Raw genomic sequence first — 23,598 nt, 5'->3', positions numbered from 1 at the left:
TTAATCTTCATTAAAGATTTCCAGTCCACTTACTTTTAGTCTTCTTGGCCCATCTTTGGCAGAGCCCTTTCTTTTGCTCCTGGTAAGCACGGTGATAACTTTATCCAACCCTCTTTCAAGGCTCCCAAACACTTTGGGTCCTTTTCTTTTAGGAGTATCCTCTACATGTACTTGGTTGAGATCCAGTTCCACCGAGCGACACCTTAAAAAAAGAAAAAAACACTCATGAGTAGAGTTGGGCCTCCTGCCTACTGGGGCCCTCACAGGTCATGCTTTTGTGCTGTTTGTAAGGTGGGCCTCATTCAGGCCAGCCCGTCTCACTCCTTCTCAGCGGGCACAAAAGCCATCTCCCGCTGGAATGTAGCCATACCCCCCCCAGCCAAATGCCACTTAGCAAAACTATTTTTCCCCAAACTTTTATTTTAATGTCAAATATAGAGAAAAGTTAAATGAATAGTACAATGAATACCCATATATCCTCAGATTCAACAATTGTTAATATTTTGCCACATTTGCTTTCTCTATGTATATAGATAGACAATAAATACATTAAATATATGTACATCTTTGCTGAGCCATATAAAAGTAACCCATCTGAAGATATCATGATACTTCACTCTGAAACACTTCAGCAAACATTGCCAATAAATAAGGACATTCTCCTCCATAACCACAATACCATTAGAACATCAAGAAAATTAATAACGCCATAGTATCATCTAATAGCTAGTTCACATTCTAATTCCCTCAATTGTCCTCAAAATGGATCCTGCTTAAAATAATAGCGATAAAAGACAATGAAGGGTTACCTATGCTGCTGAACCATTCATACAAGAAGAACACATTTTCTCACCTCTTAGTATCTTTACTGTTTGAGCGACTGTTACCGTTAGTGGATGTCTATACTCTGCGGGCAGAAGTGTAGGGAAATATGGGCCTCAGAGAATAAAACCAGGGCCACTGTCTTCCAAGCCCGCTGTACTTTCAGTGGAGGTGCCAGCGCCACTGCTGACAAGTTTCACAATTCTCCCCTGTGAGGAAGGCAGTGGCAACAGCTCCCATAATGACCACAGACCAGCCTCGACACACAAACATCCCTACAGTCTCCGACAGAATCTACATCATGGTTTACCTTAATCAGGTGTAGCATATATGAAAAAAGGAAATCTGGTTACATATACTAAAGCTCAAAGAATCTAAAAAAACAGAACACTTACCGCCTCTCAGGACTAATGACACCTGTGATTAACTTCTCTGTTCCGGCTGAATTGACTGGCATTTTAATTGGGGTTTCTTTCAGGCACTGGTTTCTAACTATTAGAAAAACAACAAACACAAACCGTATGTAGTTGACATGCTACGGTTTCAAAATTTCTATCAATAATGCATACATCACCTCATTCATTGACTCAGAAATACTATAATCATTTTCCTGGTGATGTTAAGGCCCTAATTCTTTAAATAAATGTTTGTGTAATTTATAATAAAAACATCATTTTCCTTTGCATGTGTTACTCTTCTTTTTCTTCACTGCAAAACTGAGGCCATGCTTATGATTTTATTATAAATATCATGAGATCTAAATAGATAAATACAGATTTTGTGATTACTGATTCTCCTTTCTATAAATAAAAGTCAATATGTATTTATACAATAACTCAATTTATGCATTTAATTGATATAGTATTGAGAGGTGTTAATTCAAGTCACAGCCCTATTCAACTCCTATTAGCTTGACAACCCCTGTGAATGCTTGACAGAAGTTATTAAAGAGAAGTAAGCTTTGCTCATTTTTATATTCCCTATTGCAGAATTTTGTGTTTTATTCTAGCAGGACTTTGTATCCCAGATAGTTTGTCACAAATTTGCATTAACAAATATGGTTACTGTGCTAAGTGAAATTAAGACAGAGAAAGATAAATACCACATGATTTCATTTACATGTAGAATCTAAAAAACAAAATAAATGAACAAATGAAACAGAAACAAACTCATAGATACAGAGAACAAATTGATGGCCATTAGATGGAAGGGGGATTGGAAGGCTCGATGAAAAAGGTGAAAAGGATTAAAAAGTACAAATTGCCAGTTATAAAAATAGTCACAGGGAAGTAAAATACAGCATAGGGGATATAGTCAATAATATTATAACTACGAATAGTGTCAGATAGGTACTAGTTTATTGAGGTGAGCACGTCATATGTTATGTAAATGTCTAACCACTATGCTGTACACCTGAAACTAATACAATACTGAATGTCGACTATAATTGAAAACTTTTAAAATGTTAAAAATAAGTAAATAAATAAAAGTTGTATACCTTTAAAGATAATATTATTCACTTTATAATAAATATACAATACTAAGTTTTTAAAAAGAGATCGGATGTTTAGTTTTGTTTATGACTCTAGCACTATTCCTACCGATTCCACAAGAACAAGAAAATAAGATCAATAACAAGTATGAAAACAGTTTTCATCTCTGTATACTTTGTAATACTATACATAGTTACCCTTCAACAAAATGTCACTGACTGGATTAAACAGGACTCAGAAAAATGAAATTAATGTTTATGTCAAAAATGAGTCAGAGAGAAAGTAAAATGCAAAGCACTAACGGAAGCTATCAATCGGGGCTTCAGGTACTTGCTCCCATAGGCAACGCTTATGTTTAAAGAAAAACAGCAATAATAGCTTTTGACCAGCATAATCTTTCTCACAGGGACATGACATGTAAACTGATGACACTTTAAGATTATAAATTCTAAATTATCCATATTTCAAAACCTTCAGAATTACATAAAAGTAGAAAATATCAATAATGAAGGAACTAAGGCATCAAAGGCTTTTTTGTAAAAGCCTTGAATGAGCTAAGATGAGCTAACGGTCCATCTTATCTCCCTGCCCAACCCCACTCCTCACAAAGGATGTTGTACCTATATTAAGAGAAATAACTTAACAGAAAGAGCTCCCCCCCACCCACACACACACACCAGGAAAAGATGAAATAGCAAACACTATTGAGGTCCTACTACGTGCAGGTGTTACCTCACTGAACCCTCATAACAACCACAGGCAGCCATACACATACACACACACCATCATCATCATACCAAACGAGCCTCATAATTTTGGGGAAAGTGTTGTTTGAGTTGATGGACTGGAAAATGTGATTAACAGGACTTGTAGCAAATATTCTGACAAAGTTTTTCAGATTTTTATATATAAGAGGGAAAACTCTGGAACTGGCTATCAGTCCCATTAGCAAACTAGAAGCACAAAGACAGGATGCAGTTTAGTAGCAGTTAACATGGCAATGTTTCAGAGTTTGGGTTCGTTAGGATCTTAACATTTCACAAGAGTAGGTCACAACTGCTGGGAAAAAGGCTAATATAAAGTTTAGATATCATTTTAAAAAGTGACATAGACTCTATCTCGGTAAATAAAGTTCCTTCAAGCTCTAATTTATTCATTCCTTCATTCAACAGATATGGCCCCCACTATATACCAGGCATTGGGCACCTACTATGTACCAGACAACAAATATGGCCCCTCTTCGGTAGTATGCCATGTTGCAATAAACATGGCAGAGACTCTACTTTTATGATACTGTCTTATCCTGATAAGACCCAGTAGTAGAAAACTGGGTAAAGTTCTAGGCACTGTTTTAAAAGGAACACTCACAAAATAAAATGTGTCTAGATGGCCAGCAACTAAAACACTTAGGTGTCATAAAGGAAACAGCTTAAATAATTGGTGATGATTAAGCCGAAGAGAGGAAACCAAGGGAAATGAGAGAGTTGTAATATCTGGGCATGGATATCTGGAAAGGCATCACAGATTTACCCAGTCTGCTGGTGTGTAGGCAGTAATACAACGAGGCAGAGAAGGATCAGCAGAGACTTCAGTTTAGTCATTATAAGTGAGGGCAAAGGGGCCAAACGAAGTCTAAACCTAGATATATGACCTTGGGCAAAGCACTTCCCATGTCTGAATCTCAGGTTCCTCAGCTATAAAAAAGGCAAGTGGATTGAATGAGCTCTAATTTGCCTTTCAGCTTTGACATTCTGTGATACTATGATTCAACTTTACATATGTGAAAGAGAGAAAAACTCAGTATCACTTGAGAAAAATGACAAGGTGACTAATATGCTTTCATTTCAACTAATGCAAGTAATACATAATAAAAACCCAGTTTGGCTTCTCCTAGAAATTCCTGAGAGCGATGCTAGTCATTTCTGACCTGCTATACGTTTATTTATTTAGTTATTGGTACCCGGTTTCCCCGAAAATAAGACCTAGCCGGACAATCAGCTCTCATGTGTCTTTTGGAGCAAGACCCAGTCTTATTTTACTATAATATAAAACTGGGTCTTATATAATAATATAATATCATATAATACCAGGTCTTATATTAATTTTTGCATCCAAAAGATGCATTAGAGCTGATTGTCTGGCTAGGTCTTATTTTTGGGGAAACACAGTAAGAACAACATAATTTAATGGTGTTTCAGTAAATACCTTTCGAGGGTGTAGTGTAACGATTTGGTGTAGTGAGTATTTCTCTTTTATGCTGGTTCTTATTAACTGGAGTCTTTGGCTCAGGAAATACAAAGCAGTCTTCATTCTTTACAGCAGACTTAGGAGTATATACATTCTCTTTGTTCTCTAATTTATTGGCAGATGCTCTGCATAAAACTGGAGTTAATGATTTAGATTCCGGACCATTTGATTCTGTCCAATGCTTCGCAAACTGGAAAAAAAAAGTCACTGGATAAAGCACACTGAAGAAGAAAGTCAATTTCTTTACAACATGCCTTAATCATTTGCAAATTACCTTGTACCATTTTTTTATTAAAATGAAATACTACCAAAAGGATATTATTGGCAATACCAAGAAATTTGAAAATGGATATTCAGTTCTCTTTAGCACGCATACACATAGGTCACTTTAGTCCATTCTATTGACAGATAGTTTTCGATGTTTCAGACTAAATGTTTACTCTAACATACCCAGGTCCTAGGCAATATTGAGAATGGCCACAAATAAATCCCTAAAAATTGCTTCCTATTCCTAGATTGCCATGATTTGTCTCTAATATGTACCAAAAAATAAAAGTTTAGTCAATGATTATTAGGGCAGGAAAACCAATTTAAAATGCTCTAACAGATACGCTGATAGAAAATACTTTTTAATTTATAGTTGAGCTTGTAAAATAGTAAGGAAAGTCCTCAGAGGTCAAACTAATATAGGAGCATGAATCCATAAAATGTAACCAAGGATGAGACTACCCACTTCCCTAAGGGCCTCTACCTACTTTATCAGATAACCTACAGCATGAGCTTTAACAGCCATGGAAGTCGTAGACCTACACGAAACGCTAAGTTAGATCCAAAGCTCCCATGAAAAGCCAGGAGAGGCTATAACTAAAATGAAATAGTGAACTAAATATAAATCTATCCTGCAAAGGACACGCCAAGAAAATGGTCTCTCTTGGCCTTAGCTCTGAAAGAGAAAATAAAGTTTCCCTTAATAATTTGTAAGCAACCATAGGACAGCCTTTACATAGGATTGGGACCCAAATTCATATTATGTGCATGGTCCCAGAAATCTCAAGCCTAGAATTTAATTTAAAGTAGTCCTAAATTGGTTGTGTTCCAGGAGTATGGTAAAAGCAAACACAACTCCTATCTAAAAGAAAAGCTTCAACCCAGCACAACCCAAGCTCTCAACCCTTAATCTTAGCCTAAGTGTATTCCACAGAGCCTTTTTTATAATTGGGAAGAACACAGAATGTCTGTTATCCTGCTAGGACCACTAAGTGTAGTAATAAAAGAAAAAGGTATTAAAGGCATAAGACTTGGAAGAAATAAAACTATCATCCATAGATGATATAATTCTCTATGTAGAACACTCAAAAGAATATACAACAAATTATAAGAATTAAAGAGTTTAGGAAAGTTGTTGAATATAAGATCAATACACAAGTCAATTTCATGTTTGTATGCCAGTCCAGATGGTAAAAACATGTGATTTTTTTAATACCCACCATTCCCAATAGTAATAAAAAATAAAAGTACCTAGAAATAAATCTACTAAAAAGATATGTAAGACTTTTTGGGAAAAATTTAGAAAAGTTTATTGAAAGCAATTAACTAAAACCTAATAAATAGAGAGATATATTGTGTTTATGGGTAAGGGATTTAATTTAAGGGTCTAGATTTCAATTTTTCTCAAAGTAAATCTTAAATTCAATGTAATTTCAATTTTTGAGTATGTGAAATTTGTCAAGATGATTCTAAAATGTATATGGAAATGCAAAGAGACAAGAATAGCCAAGAGGAAGAGGAAGAGGAAATTGTCCAACCAGATAAAATAACTATTATAAAATTAATTAAGATGCGTGGTATTGGTACAAATAAACCAATAAAATAAAATAGACCAGAAACAGACATATGCATATGACAATTTGATATATCGTACACGTACCTGAGTAGATAGGCGGGGAAAGAGTGGACTTTTCAATGGTGCTGGTACAACTGATAATATGAGAGAAAAATTGGTTCCTTACCTCATACCATACAGGAGAATTAATTCCTGATAGATTAAAAACTTAAATGTGAAAGGAAAAACTTTAAAACATTTAGAAGCAATATATTTGAATGCATTTACGACTTTTGGATAAGGAAGGACTTGTAAAAAGACACAAAAATTACAAACCATAAAGGAAAATGCTGACAACTTCTAACTCTTTAAAATTAGTGACTTCTGTCATCAAAGTGAAAAAGCAAGTGACAAACTCAGATAATATATCTGTAATACATATCCAACAAAGGATCAGAATTAAGATTGAGATCTTCTTCCATACAAGAAAAAAGAAACAATCCAACAGAAAAATAGGCAAAGCAAATGAAAAACCATTTCATAGACAAGGAAATACCATTGACCAATTAATGCATGAAAAGATGCCTAAGTAATTAGAAAAGTATAAATTAAAACCATAGTGAAATATCACTTTACACTCCCCAGATTAGAAAATATTAAGGGCCTAAGTAAACAGCCCCCAAGAAAAACTTCGTATTCTGAATCTCTGGTGCGCTTCCCTGAGCAGAAACGCGCACACCTGCTGCTGTATTCCACTATTGAAGGAAAAAGTACACTCTTTGTGGCCCCCTCTGTGAGTGGAGGGAAAATATTAACTATACATGCAAGAAGCTCAACAAACTCCAAGTAGGATAAAAAGATTATTGAAAGGAGAGGAAAACAGATCAGTTGCTGTTCTGAGTTGGGAGGAAGGGGGAGGTGACTACCAAGGGGCATGAGGAAATTGGGGGGGGCAACAGAACTATTCTTGATTTTGGTGGGTGTCCCACTACTGTATGCATTTGTCAAAACGTAGAATTGTACACTAAAATGGTGAATTTAACTAACTACATGTAAATTATACCTCATTTAAAAAAGAGAAAAGAGGAGGAAAAGAAGCAGTAAAGTGTTCCAAAATAGAATCTTGGCTTTCTTCAATGTGGAAATAATTGGTTTCCCTTTCATTCATATCCCAACATACTCTCATTAATGTTTTCAGTGGTTTAGGAAATCATTAAATTTGCAAGCACATACTAGATCACATGTTAGAGTCCTGATTTTTGTATAATTGAGACAACGTGTCCTGCTTTAAATAGAAATAAAGTTAACCAACCTGTGGTGTTCGGGGAGTAGCCACATCTGCTGAGGAACTGTCGTCACACCATTCACAGTCTATTAATCCAGCCACATAATTTTCATCACTTGTGGTCACATCTTCTAGACTTAAGTTCTTTGACTATGCAAAAATAGAAGAACTTAGAGACAACACCACCATGACTCAATTTTTAAAATGGTATATTCCCGGCACAGGGCAAAGCCCTGGAAGCAGAAACAAATGAAATGGTATATTGAAGGAGTTGGCTATTCATTACAGAAAACAGGAAGTCAAAAATTTTTAATTCAGATTATCTCCTAATTTTCAAATATTCCTTGGTACATTCTTATGTTTATGGCATACTACTTAGCTTATCATTTTCTAGATAATTATAGATAATCTTTATAATGCCAGTCAAATAACTTCTTTGCAAATCTACAAATAAAAAGCTCTGACAAAGTAGAAGATGGAAGAGAAACAACTTTGAAATACAAGTTTCTTAGCTATAAGAACACAGTAGTTCGCAATTTCTACTAGGAATAAATTAATTCTAAGACAATGGAGTATACTTATATTTTTCATTTCTCCCTTCTTCATCTTCCCTTAACATTTAGTTAACCTGGCCAGACAATTTTACTTGAATTTCTTACACCTCATCCTTTCTTTGCTAGGCCCACTGCCACTGTTCTAATTCAAGGACAAATCTTCTCAAACCTAAACTATTGAAACATCAATGTGGTCTCTGCCAGCAATCTTTCCACCCTCTCAGCCAGGGATGACAGAGTTCTCTAGAACTTCCACTTACCATCAACTGCACCTAGCTATAGTGCTAGGCTGAGAGAAATACAAAAGCTAAGTCTAGGCTCAGTGGGGAACAGTATAGTTTGTATGAATGAGGGCTGTCATGGGTACTACAGTCGAGAGTAGCAGCACACACACATCCCTGACCTATTCTCTTCCACTCTCACTTTTCCCCTGCTTGAATTTTTCATTTCAGCCAAACAAGTCTAGCCACTATCAACAGAATATATCCAGCACTTTTAGGTGCCTGAGCTTGTGCTAATTCCATTTATCTTGCTCTGAATACCGTGCTCCTTCTTTTTCATTTTTCTTACCTTGACTATGGATCTGGTTTGGATAACCCATGGGGTCACCCTCATCCCCTAAGGCCTCTGGAGCACACCTCTGCCCCTTACCTGGCACTAACCATCTGCTCTGACGTGGTGTTATCTATACATATGTGTTGCCTCAACTTAACTGTTAGGGAGCAAGTACCACACTTTATAGAGATTTGTTTCCCAAGAGCCATGCACGGAGCCTGAAAATGCTGATGATGTTGATGATAACGTGGTCTTTTGTGATTCTTCAATCAGACTGTATTATTGTTTCACTGAAAGTGCCATCTACTGATTAACAGTTCAGGATCACTTACTTTCTTATAAACAACACCCCAAAGAAATAAAATGATTCGATCAAGGGGGAGAATAGAACCAAGAGACTGTATGGCTTGCTTCAAGTCTCAATGATTTGCATAAAGATCAGAAAAGAAATCAACATTTGATTACCACTTTATTTCATTATTAAAATGTGTATCTACTATAAAAATCGATTCAATGATATGAATACCCAAATAATTAAATTTTAGGTAAATGCTCATTAGAGCGAAGAAGTGTAAATATATTCCCAGATCTTTTCCACTCGGATACTTTATGAATCACATAAGCAGATGAACTGAGGCTGGGCCCATTCAGATACAAGAAAATCCAATGGCTTAGGAAAGTGTCCCAGACCTCTTAATTGAGGTATCAGGAATTTAAAAAGGTAGTTGAAGTGGTTATTCTAAGTACACAGGTATTTAATGCCTTTCTGAAATGACCTTGAAGCAAAGATCATCATGCTTTTGTGTCCTTGATTCTGAGAGTTTGGCAATGTGGGCTGGTGGCTGATGGGCTGATCACAAAACCTATGGATAAAAGATCTGCCTATGCGTGGAGTATTCACCAGCCCAACAAAACTCTCTAAGAACAGACCAGAAAACCATCCCAGGAGTAAGATTAGCTCACTTCAGAGATTTCTTTACACAACAGGCCACTTGCACTAAGACTTTTTAGTTCTTAGTTTGGTCAAAGACTAACTGGGGAGGGAAGAAAGGAAACAAGCTAGGTCTGGCATGGACATAAGACCCACCATACCTGCAACACATGATTGACAAGTGCCAAAAAGAGATCTAAATGAGATGTTAAAGGGAATTCAACAAAAGGTCATAAAAGAAGTGGCATTTTAACATTTTTTAACGGAGTTTTGAGACTTAAAAAAAAACCAAAAACCACTTCACCCACATAATCATTTGGGCTATACTGGATTCCACACATAGCTCCAACTATCTCTCTCTGAGTATAACAAAAGTACAGTTCCCTAGCGCTAAAATCATTTAAACTACACCTGAATTAACTGGAGGGAAGACTATATCACAAAGTTCTACACCCATCAGGCAAAGTATTTGGAAGGCAGAATTTTAAGCCATGGGAGATACAAAGAATCACACAGAAAGCAGGCTAATGTGAGCACTAGGGAATGACATGGTGCTTGCAAGTATGTACAGCTTCTCCACCATTCTAAATGTTCGTGACAAAGAACATGAGACGAAAGTGACAAAACAGAAAAAAATAATTTGGTTACAACTAACTCATACAAGGAATTTCAGTTGCATGAGCTGTTCTACTGTTCAAAACAAATAAAAACCTAAACCCTTAACATAAATGAGTATCAAAATATTCATTGAAATGTTTCATGTCTCATAAAGTATAATATGTCCTGTATTCACAGGTCTTACTACCAATAATTTTTTAAATTACCTGGAATTCAATTACACTGTGTCTTTTAAAACCACTTACATGTACATAAATTGCATAAATAAGCATACTTTAAAAAGACCAGAAAGACACAGTAAAATACAGGAGGTGCCAAAAAAATGTATACAAGTGGACACTTTCATCAACATTGCTCAAGCAGTAGTTTGCCATAATCAGAAGTGTCTAGACGCTGATGGTAACCACTTTGAGCACCTCTTGTAATTGCAGAAGTCAAACGAGACTTGCATTCATCTTACACATTTTTTTGGCACCCTCTGTATAAACTACATTATCTATAGATAGTAAGTTTAAAGTAAATGCTATTTTCTTTTAGCTGATCTGTGGCTTAAAATTTTTCTACAATAATCAGGAATTACTTTTGTGGAAGGGGGGTGGAAGGAGAAGGGAGGATTTTTTTTGAAAAAATGCCATGTTAACATTCAAAATTTAAAAGTTCAGGTTCTGAATTACCCATTTCCCTCATCAAAAATATTTACATCATAAAATACCTTGCCTCTGGCTCCTTAATACCAGCAAAGATAACTTTCCCAGTGGTGTATCCACTCATGAACAGGGCAGGCACACGGCAAGAGCAGTAGGTGTTGATACAAAACATTCTAACATTTACCTTGACATCTGTGAGTGGGGTACCACAGAAAACAGAAGGAAGCCTTAAACGAATTGGTTTTCCGCGAGCCTTCTTGGCTAGAAGCAGAAGATAGGTAGCTGTGAGGTGATCGTACTGCCACTGGAGGAAAAGAAAATCAAGCTGTTTAGAAGACTAAAGACATTTTTTGAAATAATGTTCTACTTTCATTTCTTTTTCTCAATGTAACAGACATTTAGAATTTAAAACATTTTTCAGCTTTACAAGGAATATAATGAAAAAACAGCTATCTCTTACACCACACACCCAATTTCTACTCACCAGAAAGAACTACTTTTAAACATCTTAGCTTTTTTCTATGTTTCTAAATTAATTTTTATACAGCTTTAATTTTTTTTCAGCTTCAGATATTAACTATAGATTTCCTACTGGGTAAAATAAGAATTTAGCTCTACTAACAACTCCTTCCTTCCCCACACACGCTCCCTGTATCTTCCTGCTACTATAATTTTATCATAATTTGTAGTAAATCAACATTTACATTATTATTATATTTAAATACATAGTATTCACAACCAAGTAAAGGTAATATTCACATGTTTAATTAATACCCTGACACCAACCAATCAGAACAGAGGCCAAGTGGTGAGCAGGATCCTGGGGGACCCGGGCCAGGTCAATTATTAACCTTTTAATTGATGCCTTCAAGGTGGGACTGGAGGGAGATGCCTAGGGCCTAGCGGAGGTAACAGGCCAACAGGGAGGACCCTCTGGGTAATAGTTATTTACCAATCAGTGTATACATATTAGTATCTTAGCAACTAGTATGGCCACAATAGATGAGTATCAGCCCTGCAGCTAAACCACACAGGGTGCTATCCTTGCATTTCCTTCCTTTATAACGTTGTTTTTCCTGAAGTTAAAAATTAAAAAGAGGCATTTATTTGTCTTATTAATTCAACTCTACATTCTCCAACACTCTACCTCCTCTGAGTATGCTCACACACATCAGCTAATGTGTCTCACCTGATGTCTGCATTCCATGCACCACATTGGCTTCTTTCTCAGCCTGCCATTCAACTGTCCATCTAGGGATTCCCTTCGCCTCTGTCCTACAATGTATGCTATTTCCTAGACCCTAAGTGTTCCTATTTCTTTGTTTGCTTTCTTGCTCTGGTGAAACACATCCTCCAGTAACTTCCTGAGAGTGGATGAATAGGAGGTAAATTTTAGAGATCTCGCATGTCTGATAAATGACTGCATTCTATCCACACACTTGCTTCTACCTTGGCTGAGTATAGAATTCTAAGTTGATAATAATTTTCAATTTTGAAGGCACTGTTCCATGGTCATCTCACTTCTGGTATAGCTATTGAAAAATCTAAAGTCTTTATGGCTCCCAACACTCTGCATAATCTTCTGCAAGCTTTTTGTCTCTACAAGCTTTTTTGATCTTCTCTTTCTCTCATTTTCTGAAATTTCACTAAAACAGGCTTTTAGGTGGATCTATTTTCATCCGTTTGCCAACTGTTGGTTAAGGCCCTACGTTCTCAGAAACTCAGTTCTGGAATATTTCTTCTTGTATCATTTCTTTGATGGTTTCTTCCCCTCTTTCTTCTCTGTTTTATCTTCCTGCAACTTATATTATTTATATGTTGGATTTTTCTTACCCGTTCTCTTCTACTTTGGTATCTCTTTGTCTCTAGGTTCTACTTTTGAAAGATTTCACATTAACTCATTTCAGACATTTCTACTGAGCTTTTCATGTCTGTGGTCATATTTAAACATTTTAAGACCTGTTTTTTGAAATGTTCCTTTTTAGTCATCTTATTCTTATTTCAAGAAAGAAATAGCTTCTCTTACCTCTGAGAATGTTAATTATCATTTCTTCGCCATTTTCTTCCATTCCCTGTTAATCTATTTTTTTCTGAGTATCTTTATTTTTTCTTCCTTCTCCCTTCCAACCCCACACCATTTGTTTTGACCTCTAAAACATGACCAGCTTTCATGTTAGAAATTTTCCTCAAATGTCTGGTGATCTTTGGCTCTGTCTCTAAAAGTGAAGAATTATAATACACAGCTAATTAAAAGCTCTGTGTAGTCTGGGGCTGCTCATTACCTTGAGGACTTTTCTCTAAAGTGAATAGACAGGAAACCTGAATTCCCAACCATTGCTATAGTAGGGTTTTTTTTCTTGGGTTGTCCCTACAGATGAATCTTCCAATATTTTCCCACCCCCCACTGCAAATAGGATAAAATCCTAGTTCCAGCATTCTCAGAGTTGGACAGTGAAGGGGTTCAGAGGCAACGGTTCACTGTGCAGTAAGGACTGTGAGTGTCCATGCATCCTTTCCACAATGATTCACCACCTCCACCTGAGCTGTGTCTGGTACAAGAAGAGTGTTTCTTGTTCAATGTCTCCAATCTTCCGCCGGGGTGGGGAAGAGGCAGCATAGAGAAAGTGATACAGGGTTCTAACTGCTTCTAATACAGATTTTCAACCAATCTTCCTGGTTTCCAACCTGCTCACTTCCCTGACTTCAGAGGTTCCTAGCACCGCTGACCCCTGAGCCTTTCTGGAGCTCAAGTGCTCTAATCAATTTATTACCCTTTCCCATTGCAGGCATTTAGCTTTCAGCTCTCTCCAGGTTGCTATGCCAGCTGCCACTTATCTATTTTAGAACTTCCAAAATCTTAGAACTTCCATTACTTCTGTCTTCTCTTTTATTCTCTTTATTGTGAACTTTTTGCCTTTTCATCCCTTTATTGTTATTTTAGTGGGGTTTTAGGAAGTGTTGGAGGCAAACATATATGCTCAACCCATGTATCTAACTGAAAGTTTCTAAATAATGTACTCATAAGACTATGAGACGCTGCCCTGTAAAAGTGTTAAATTTTAATAATATTGAATAATACTTAATGCTATGTATCTCCTAGCAAAGTATATGATCCAAAGAGGCTACTATCAATTCTGTTTTTATTTATAAATTTTAACAGTTAAGACTAGATGGTCACAATCATAGTATATGCTTTGAAATTTATATAATGGATCTATCCATCTACTAGGAGAAATATAAACTATAGGAGTACCTCGGTTTTCGAATGTAATCCGTTCCGGAGACCGTTCGAGTTCTGAAACGTTCGAAAACCGAAGCATGGTTTCCCAATAGAAAGTAATGCAAAATGGATTCATCTGTTCCATACCTTTAAAATCAACCCTTAAAACTGCAAATTTAGCATGAATTTTACTATCTAATGATACCATAGATTCATAAAACTTACGGTGTTTGTAAACAGAAATGTTCGTCAAAGGAGACATTCGAAAACCAAGGTACCACTGTACAGTGATAAATCATCATGAATATTGACTTTGATCCAGACAGGGCAGGGGGAAGGAAAGGCAGAAAAGGTTTCATGGAGAAAGTACTTGGGAACTGGGTGAAAACTGTGTAGCTATAATCACTCTCCACTTTCCAAAGACTACAATAAAGGCTTTTTTCCCACCTCCCATATCTATGGTCTCATGTATGATAGCCACCTTTCTGAAGATGCCATAAACTAATTAGAGACAATGGCTCAGAAACGAGTTACCGCTTGCTTATCAACAATGGCATAACCCAGGCAATGTAAATACGTGTAATACCTAGACAGTGCTAAGAGATTTAGATAGAGTTTTTAAAGCATGCTTAGGAGTTTTACAACCATCCTCTAAACGCTCTTTTTCCCTAGGCAAAAAAGCATCCTTTTTATAACTTGTTTGCCATAGCCACTGCATACTTCTCATTATGATAAGATAGATGGCACAGGGGAGTTCTGTGTTGAACAACAGATAAATCAACACATCAGGTACACTTTCAGGTGTTATCAGTCCACAAGTCTAACACAACCAACGTCTATCTCCCTTATGTTTTAGACAGTTCCCTCTTTTGAAAGTCCAATGTCTGAAAGTAAGGCAATAGGTTTACCTGTTACAAAGAAGTCACCATGTCTAGAAAACTAAACACATTTTTAAGTCCCCAGTTATTGTTCAAGCAGGCCAAGTGTTAAAGAACTACCCAGGCACTTGGGCTGAGGAGAGGCAGCTGCTGGTACACAGGGCTTGAGAAACTGAAGAGTGGCCCTCTATCCTTCCCCTGACATGCTCCCAAGTCCCTCAATCTTTAAGCTCCTGCCACCAGAATACATGGAATTTGCACTGCAGGGCTGGAGGGAAGGGATGTCTTGGTCTGAACAGGTTCTCATGTGCACATGTAACCCTCAGTGAAGTTCCCCTCCCAGATGACTGGCTGTTCGCACACTCCAGAGCAACTCACAGCTGGAAGAACAGAGGGAAAGTAAGGAAAGCAATGAGGTGGAAGCTCTAGTACCATTTTTGGGGATCTCAAGAGGGCTGCAATGGGATAGCTCAAAATCATGAGACATATGAAACTCTGACTTCTGCAATATAAAGGCTGTTTAAGAGTATTCATATGTATGAATACAATATAAAAGTGTGAGGTCTATGAGTTGAATGTTCGGGAATAATATTGTTTCTCTCTGCACGAAGATCAGCAGCACCATACTAGCATGGATTACACTAAATTTCTCTCTCTGTGTCCTGTCTAACCACCCCAAAAGTGAGCGTAGAGCTCCCAAGATGCCAGTAATATTAACAGATCACAGCTGATCTCAAACCTGGTTTACCTGAGGCTCTTTAAACTAGAAAGTACCTAGGACCAATGTGAACTCTGAGACTATCTAGACCAAGATTTCTCAACCTCAACACTATTGGCATTTGGCCTGGACAAATCTTTGTTATAAAGGACTATTCTGTACATTGTAGTGACAACCCTGGCCTCTACCCGCTAGATGCCATTAGCACATACACACACCCCAGCTGTGACAACGAACAACATTCCAAGTGGCAAACTCACTCCCAGTTGAAAATCACTGACTTAGAGCAACGCTTCTCAAGCTTTAACGTACACATGAATCCCTTAGGTGCGGTATCCAGATGCAGATTCCAATTCAATAAGTTTGGGGTGGGGCCTGAGATTCTGCATTTCTAATAAGCACCAAGGGATGCTGATGCTGCTGGTCCTAGGACGTGTTTGGAATAGCAAGACTCTAGAGTAGCGCTTCTCCATTCCTGGCTGCACACTGCAATCATTTGGGATGCTTTTAAAAGTTCTCATGCCTAGGCCATACCCTGACCAACGAAATCATAATCTCTAGGAGTGGGACGTAGGCATCAGAACTAATGTTCCCAGGTGATTCCAATGGTCAGCCGAGGTTGAGAAGACGTGTTCTACTCTTCCCTAGGACTGGGAAATAAGTATAGACAGGCACTGAAGAATGAGGCAAGGGACAGATAAGAAGACAAGGTAGCCACATAGCCAGTGATTACAGTGATGCAACGACAAGCCAAGGAATACTAGCAGCCACCAGAAACTGGAGAGGCAAGGAATGGACCCTCCCTGACACCCCTGGAGGGAGCACGGCCCAGCCAACACCTTGATTTTGAGCTTCTGGCCTCCAGAACTGTGAGAGAATGAATTTCTGCAGTTTGAAGCCACCAATCTGTGGTACTTTGGTATAGCAGCCCTGGGAAGATAGTACAAACAGAGAGGTGAAGCGCGATAAGGGCACGGAAAGGAGGCTCCACAGCCACGTCAGGACCTGCCTCGAGTTAGGAAGTCTAAAGAACGAAACCATGGTCCAGAACTGGGCTCCAAAGACAGTCTGAGACTGATTATTTGGGTCCAATAATGTTAATTGCTAAAGAAATTAAGGAAACATTATCCTTGATGGTCATGCCGAAGGCCACCTGGTTGTCCATATCCAGGCCCACAGCTGGGAAAATACACGGGCAAAATCAGAGAGCACAAATCCAAGTCCAGCAGGCCCTCCCAGGCCTCCTTAGGTGACGGGCCATTTTCTCACAACTGCACTTACAATGCAGCAGACCCTGTTAACAATCCATGTAAGCAGCCATGAACTTTCTTCTTTGCTTCTTTTAGAATTTAAGACATGGAACTTACCTGACATTACCTGACAACAATTAAACAGGCATAGAAACTCGTAAAAGGGGGAGAAAAAAAAAAGAATGAGGAAAGAGTACAAAAGAAGAGAAACTATTGCTTTCCTCACAGCATTCTTGATCTCTGTCATGGCTAGCTAGCTTTCAGAATAACAGATCTTTAGAGAGATGTTAACACTAGAAAACAATCTCTATCATGCTTTATTATCTATTTTGTTTTCTGTATCAGAAGAAAACAATTCCTCATTCCATTTCACTTCTAAGTTTGAAAATTGTATGTACAGACCAATAAAGGATATTATTTTAAAGACTTTTTGCAATGATTCTTAAAATTCTAAGTATGTTGCTTTTAAAATTTAGATTTTAAAAGTCTGTGGATCTCACACCAAATTTTTTCTGGATAAAATGACACGATGTATGGGATTTCCTTTTACATACCCAACTGGAAAAGGCAGATGGGGGAAGGTGTTGGGATATAGATAAAATGACAAAATGTTAATAACTGTTAAAAGTGGATGACGAGTACATGGAAGATCATTGTTATTATACTATTCCCTCTACTTTTGTAGGTGTTTGAAAATTTCTATAACAAAATTTGAAAATAAATTTTTTTTCATAGTCCCTTGCTTTTATTCCAATTTTATGTATCTGAAATTTAGTCTTCTATTAAAGATCATCCCCCAAAAAAAGTCTTGCAATTTTTTTTTTAAGTTGCTTATATGGAAACTTCAAATTTTCCATGTAAAAGGCTAAGGACCTAACATACCTTGCAGCAATTCCCAATTCTTGCCATTCCTATTCATTCCATGAAAAAGTAAATTATCACTGTTTTCCAGACATATTCCAGAGCCTTTGCTTATTATGTCATTCAACAGAATTCCTTTCTATCTCCTCCTCACTGAAAAGAACAGTGGCTTAGCAGAACTCTGTTAGTGTTTAAAAAAAAAAAAGTGCTTAGGGCCTTTACCTTGCAACTTAGAAAACAGAAAAAAAACCAATACAAATCACAGGTGATGAAAGACATAGTACTGAACCAAGAGAAAACAAGGGTGCAATCCCAGCCCAGCATGTTATATTATACTTGGAGACAGCTCTGAGTGCCTGTATCTCTAGGAAACATGCGATTTAGAGATTAAGCATCTGAAAGAGCTAAAATGATCCAACACCAGAAATCATGATAATAATTTCATGGTATTTGGTTCAAGGTATTTGGATGTGATTCTACAGGGTAGCTTTCAGGTAAGAAGAAAACTATTCTGTGTTTATCTTATTTCTATAGCAGAATCATAGTTCCATATTAAAGAATTTAAAGTAGTTAAAATCAGAACTCTGTCAATTCTCTGGACTAGTTTGTTCTGTTTCTTAATTTTTTTCACTCTAATTCTCTTTTATAAATGTCATTTTTAAAAAGAATATTCAGCCAATATCAGAAAAGAGTTGAGTGAAAAATCATACATAAAAGTAAGGACAATATTTATCCCATGATAAAATCATAGTTCTGAAAATGCTGCTATCCTATTTTTAGTGCACTGATAAAATCAGAACAATGAAATAAAAGATATTACAAATTCATGTTAAATTTCTTACCAATGAAATTAAATCCTCCATTGTTTGTCTGTTGTTTCTGTGATGTACAGAGAGCTCTGTTACACAATCTTCATCAAGGTGAATAAGCTAACAAAAATAAATTTATAAACTTTATTAACAAAAAAATTACAAAATATTTATTATTTTGAAATTTTAAAATTACTATCATTACCTTGTAAAACCAAACACCAATGTATAAAAGCAACACGAGTTTGTCAACCTCTTGGGTAACAATAAACATGCTCCATAATTTTGTAAGATGTAAGCAGATGACAATAAGCAGTTCAAGAGGAGAAGAGGAGTCCATCATTATCTGATCAACTGTTATGGGATTATATAATCCTTTCCTGCAATAAGACCTGCACTGGGATTTCCTAAAAGAGTAGTTATCCAGGCACCTAAAATGGGTGACTGTACAATAGACTGGCAAAAGGATGGCTCAGACACGTAGCATATTGTCCCTCAGGTTAGGTCTGCCCAACCCAGAGCACTATTATGACCTCCCCTTGTTCTGGACTTCACACCTGTAACAACGGGCTCAAGAGAAACTCATGCTGCCGTCATGAACACGTAAGTACAGCAGAGACAATGACCTGCAGGACTGGCTGGTGCAAGAACCACCTCGTGAGTTACAGTGAATGTGGAGACCACACAGATTTATACTAATGGTACTACTATAAAAGTCTAAAATGGCACTAGAAAGCCTAAAGTGCGAAGAGTAAGTTTTCATTGTGTTGTTTTGACTTTGGCAGTTCTCAAAACTGTAAATTCTCTCTTCAGAAAGGGCTCATCCTCAGAAGCCCAGACATTTTAGCACCCAGTTGGGCCTCTTCATTACTGCTCAAGTGAGAAGGGAAAGACTTCTGGGGTTCCCTCCATGGCCTTAAGTTACTCTCCAAAAACAAACAAACAAACAAATAAATAAAAACCTTTTCTCTCTCCCACAGGCTCCTGCTCTGTACCTTTACCACAAAATGTACGTGGAAAAGGAGGTGCTATCTTCTTTCCTGGGCTCCTAAACTAGAAAGAATGAAGAGTGGGGTGGACAAGTCACCAAAGTCTGACAAATATGGCTCAGCTCAAACTGAGTTTTCCAAAGAGGCTCAATACTTCATTTCAAGTACCTGAATTTTCAGCCACACATACTCCAGTTAAACAAATAAATAAAGTACAAAGATGCATCCCAAAAGCTAGCCAATTATTTTGGATTATCCGTGCTTACTACATTTGCTGTTCCGTAGGGCAAAAAATGGGACTAAATATAACTTCTATTCGATATAATACTTAGGTTCTAGAGCGGTGAGTGAAAAAGATAAAAAGGGGATCATGCATAGAGTTATAAAATAGCACCTACACCCTAAATATCCAAGTAAATCTGATTTGTTTTTTTATAGGTCACTCTTGATGAAACACAATACAGAGAGAGAAAAGCAAAGACTTTGAAAAACAACAATAATCCCTTATAGTTCTTCTGTATATTCCCAAATTAGAGATGAGAAAATGATGACTCTGAAAAATTCATGCCATCTGCCCAAGACTGGCATTTTTCATTCGTAGCCCAGGGCTTTTTCTACCATACCACAATGCCACCTCTCTATGACTCTGCTCCAATAACTATTCCAACAGAGACCAGACAAGCACTGCTTATTGCAAAGGCTACAGCTATGCAGGATACAAGCCCTGAGTTTAAATTAGTTGACCCATAGACCCATTACATTCTGGAGCTCTTCTATCTGGGTACAAATCCTGGTTCTACACTTACTAGTTGTTTGACCTTGGGCAAGTTACTTCACAATTCTGTGCCTCAGTTGCTTCATCTGCAAAATGGGGACAATAATACCATCTACTTCAGAGGATTGGTATGAGGATTAAATGAGTTAAAAGAGTTAAAAATAAAAAACCCACAGAATAGCACCTGACTCTTAAACGTACTATTTTAAGGGTTCTATCTATATTATACTGTAATATAACATACAGAGTCCTTGCTATAGTAGCACGCTATTCTATTATGATAAGTATTTGATAAATATTAGCTATTATTACACTAAAATTACATACCTTTTTGGAACACTCAAAACTATACATTTTACTTTATACTGTGCCCCAATTTAAAATAATTTTTGTTGTTGAAATTGGAGACTTTCTTCATTTTGGCATCTATTCTACTGCAAACATTAGTGTACCCTATCGTGTGAGGAGCACGCAAAGCCCTCTCACACGTGGAGAAATGATGACCCCCACTGGATGAACACAGGCATCTGCACCGCCCACTCTCTCCACCCCACAAGGGCACATCACAGCTTCCCTGGCGCTGCAGCCGAACTGCTCACACACCTTCACACTCTGCTGTTCTTAGGCTCTGTGTCGACAGCTGTTAGAATTCAGTTGCAGCTCTAATTGTATTTGCTCAATGGATACTAAAGATGTCATGGAGAGCCGAAGGGAATATGGAGAAAAGAAATTTTAGGACTTGACATTCACAGGAGAATCAGGAGGGATTTCAGATCATGGCAGCACGGCCATGACAGTGGGTATACTAGTGAAGAGGGGCTCAAACAAGCATAGTCTATTTTTCCAGGACCAGTTGGCCGTTGGGAGAGTATTTATATTTATTGGTGAGATTATTCCAGAAAGCACATACTCACAGCTGTACCAAGTCTACACCGTGGCACGTCTGAGACACACCTCTCCAAGCTATGGTATTCTGGTGATCCATGCACATACTCCACTTTACTGCATACGTGTTAGTGGATTATCAGAGAACATTCCCAATTATCTGAAATTAAAATACTTCCCCTTTAAAGTATTAAAATACACTTCTAACTACATGTCTGTTTAAGGCTACGTTTTCTTCATATGCTTCAATCAAAACAACTTATCAAAATAGACTGAATGTATATCAGATCCAAGTGTCTTCTATTAAGTTAGATTTTAAAGAAATTTGCAAAGATGTAAAACAATGCTACTATTCTCACTAAATTTATATTTTAAATAGTTGTTTTTCATAAAGATATGTATTTGTAGCAACCTAAGTGACCATCAATAGATGAGTGGATAAAGAAGATGTGGTACATACCTATATATAACGGAATGCTACTTGGCCATAAAAATGAATGAAATCTTACCATTTGCAACAACATGGATGGACCTAGAAGGTATCTGCTAAGTGAAGCAAGTCAAACAGAGAACGACAACTACCATATAGACTCACTTATATGTAGAATCTAAATAACAAAATAAACAAAACAGAAACAGACGCATAGATACAAAGTACAAACACTGATGGTTGCCAAATAGGAGGGGGGTTGGGGAGATGGATGAAAAGGTGAAAGGATTAAGAAGTACAAATTGGTTATTATGAAACAGTTAAGGGGATGTAAAGTACAGCATAGAGAATATAGTGAATAATATTGTAACAACTATGCATAGTGCCAGGTGGGTACTAGACTAATGGGGGCATCACTTCATAAATTATATAAATGCCTAACCACTATGCTATATACCTGAAGCTAATATAAAATATTGAATGGCAACTGTAATTGAAAATAGTGTTTGTAAAAAAAAAAAAAAAAAGAAAAAGAAAAAGAAAATAGTGTTTGTGATGAAATGTAATAGGTTTACTGTTACTTTTAAATGAATCAATAAACAAATATTAAGAGTACAAAGGGGTCCTCAGACTTAAAAGTTTGAGAACTGCTGTAACCTCATAACTACTCTGGGAAATAGACAGAACTAGTTTAACCTACGTTTTACAGATGAATAAATAAGTTTGGCAAAGTTAAATAACCTGCCCATGATTCCCAGAGCACTGTTCACAGTCCTGACTATACATGAGAAACATCTGGAAGCTTTAAAAAATAGCCACAGGGGTGGCCGATTAGTTCAGTTGGTTAGAGCATGGGGCCCATAACACCAAGGCTCCCGGTTCAATCCCCGCATGGGCCACTGTGAGCTGCACCCTCCTTAAAAAATAATAAATAAAATAATAATAATAATAGCCATTAATTGTTCTGGGGTAGGTCACATGCATTTTTTCAAAGGTCCCGGTGATTCTCTTGCACAGCCCAGGTTAAGAACTACTTTCCTAGAGATAAACAGGCAAATGTATAACTAGGTTACAAGTCTCCCAAATATCAATCTGACAAGTTTATAAAGAACATTTTCTTTTATATTTAGACTACATCATTGTAGGCTCTGAATCCACACAAAGCTGACACCATTTGTTTTTGTTTTTTAATTTCTATTGGATTTCATTTTACTTACAGGATTCTTACTTTCCCATTCGACAGGACAGTTGTAATCTTGCATGATCCAGGGATGGCTCAGAAGATTTTTCACAGAAATCCGTTTCTTTGGGTCCACCTAGTGGCCATTGAGAGGTAGCTAGAGATTAACATTCCAAATAAAGGACACAGAACTCAAAATTCATCAGAACAGATGTAAACTTTATCATCACAAAAATTCTGTCAAAGACCTTAAAATGGCCTTGGAATAAGTGCTTTTAAAAAGGCAATAGAGGCAAGAAAACTATAGCAACCAACACAGGCTTAGAAGATAAATGCTTAACAAACATGAACTTCATTGGTATGGACATTATTCATGAAGTTCAGTCAATCTATTGTATGATGTAATAGTCTTTTGCTGGAAAACCTATTCACAGGAAATATTCACCAATTTAATATTCAAGCAGCCACAATGCGGGGCATTCATACTGAATATGCAATCTCTACCTCCCCATGAGGTTACCATCACATAGACAAGTTGAAAAGCACACCTTTCTTTTCCATTTGTGATTTTCAAATGTGAGAAGAAAATTAATCAACAAAGATTAAGTTTTTTGGAGTTTACAAGAAAG

The 23,598-nt window shown here is 37.1% G+C and overlaps 1 protein-coding gene across 3 annotated transcripts in view; it reads right to left on the bottom strand.

The window, feature by feature from the left end:
- MELK (maternal embryonic leucine zipper kinase) overlaps positions 1-23,598 on the bottom strand; it is a 66,559-nt gene that overhangs the window by 5,662 nt on the left and 37,299 nt on the right. For 2 of the 3 annotated variants that reach the window (XM_081066427.1, XM_081066428.1), the window contains exons 10-16: positions 23,007-23,105; positions 18,744-18,830; positions 11,159-11,278; positions 7,697-7,819; positions 4,521-4,752; positions 1,218-1,314; positions 34-202 (exon numbers count right to left, since the gene is read on the bottom strand). In XM_081066427.1, the coding sequence (XP_080922553.1) occupies positions 34-202; positions 1,218-1,314; positions 4,521-4,752; positions 7,697-7,819; positions 11,159-11,278; positions 18,744-18,830; positions 23,007-23,105 (927 nt within the window). The remainder of the gene's footprint in view (positions 1-33; positions 203-1,217; positions 1,315-4,520; positions 4,753-7,696; positions 7,820-11,158; positions 11,279-18,743; positions 18,831-23,006; positions 23,106-23,598) is intronic. The other variant, XM_081066429.1, reaches the window with a different exon arrangement.

Source organism: Rhinolophus hipposideros, assembly GCF_964194185.1.
Source record: "Rhinolophus hipposideros genome assembly, chromosome: 11".
In the NCBI taxonomy this organism is placed as follows: Eukaryota; Metazoa; Chordata; class Mammalia; order Chiroptera; family Rhinolophidae; genus Rhinolophus; species Rhinolophus hipposideros.
The sequence above is the reverse complement of the archived record's forward strand: the minus strand, read 5'-3'. Positions and strand labels throughout refer to the sequence as shown.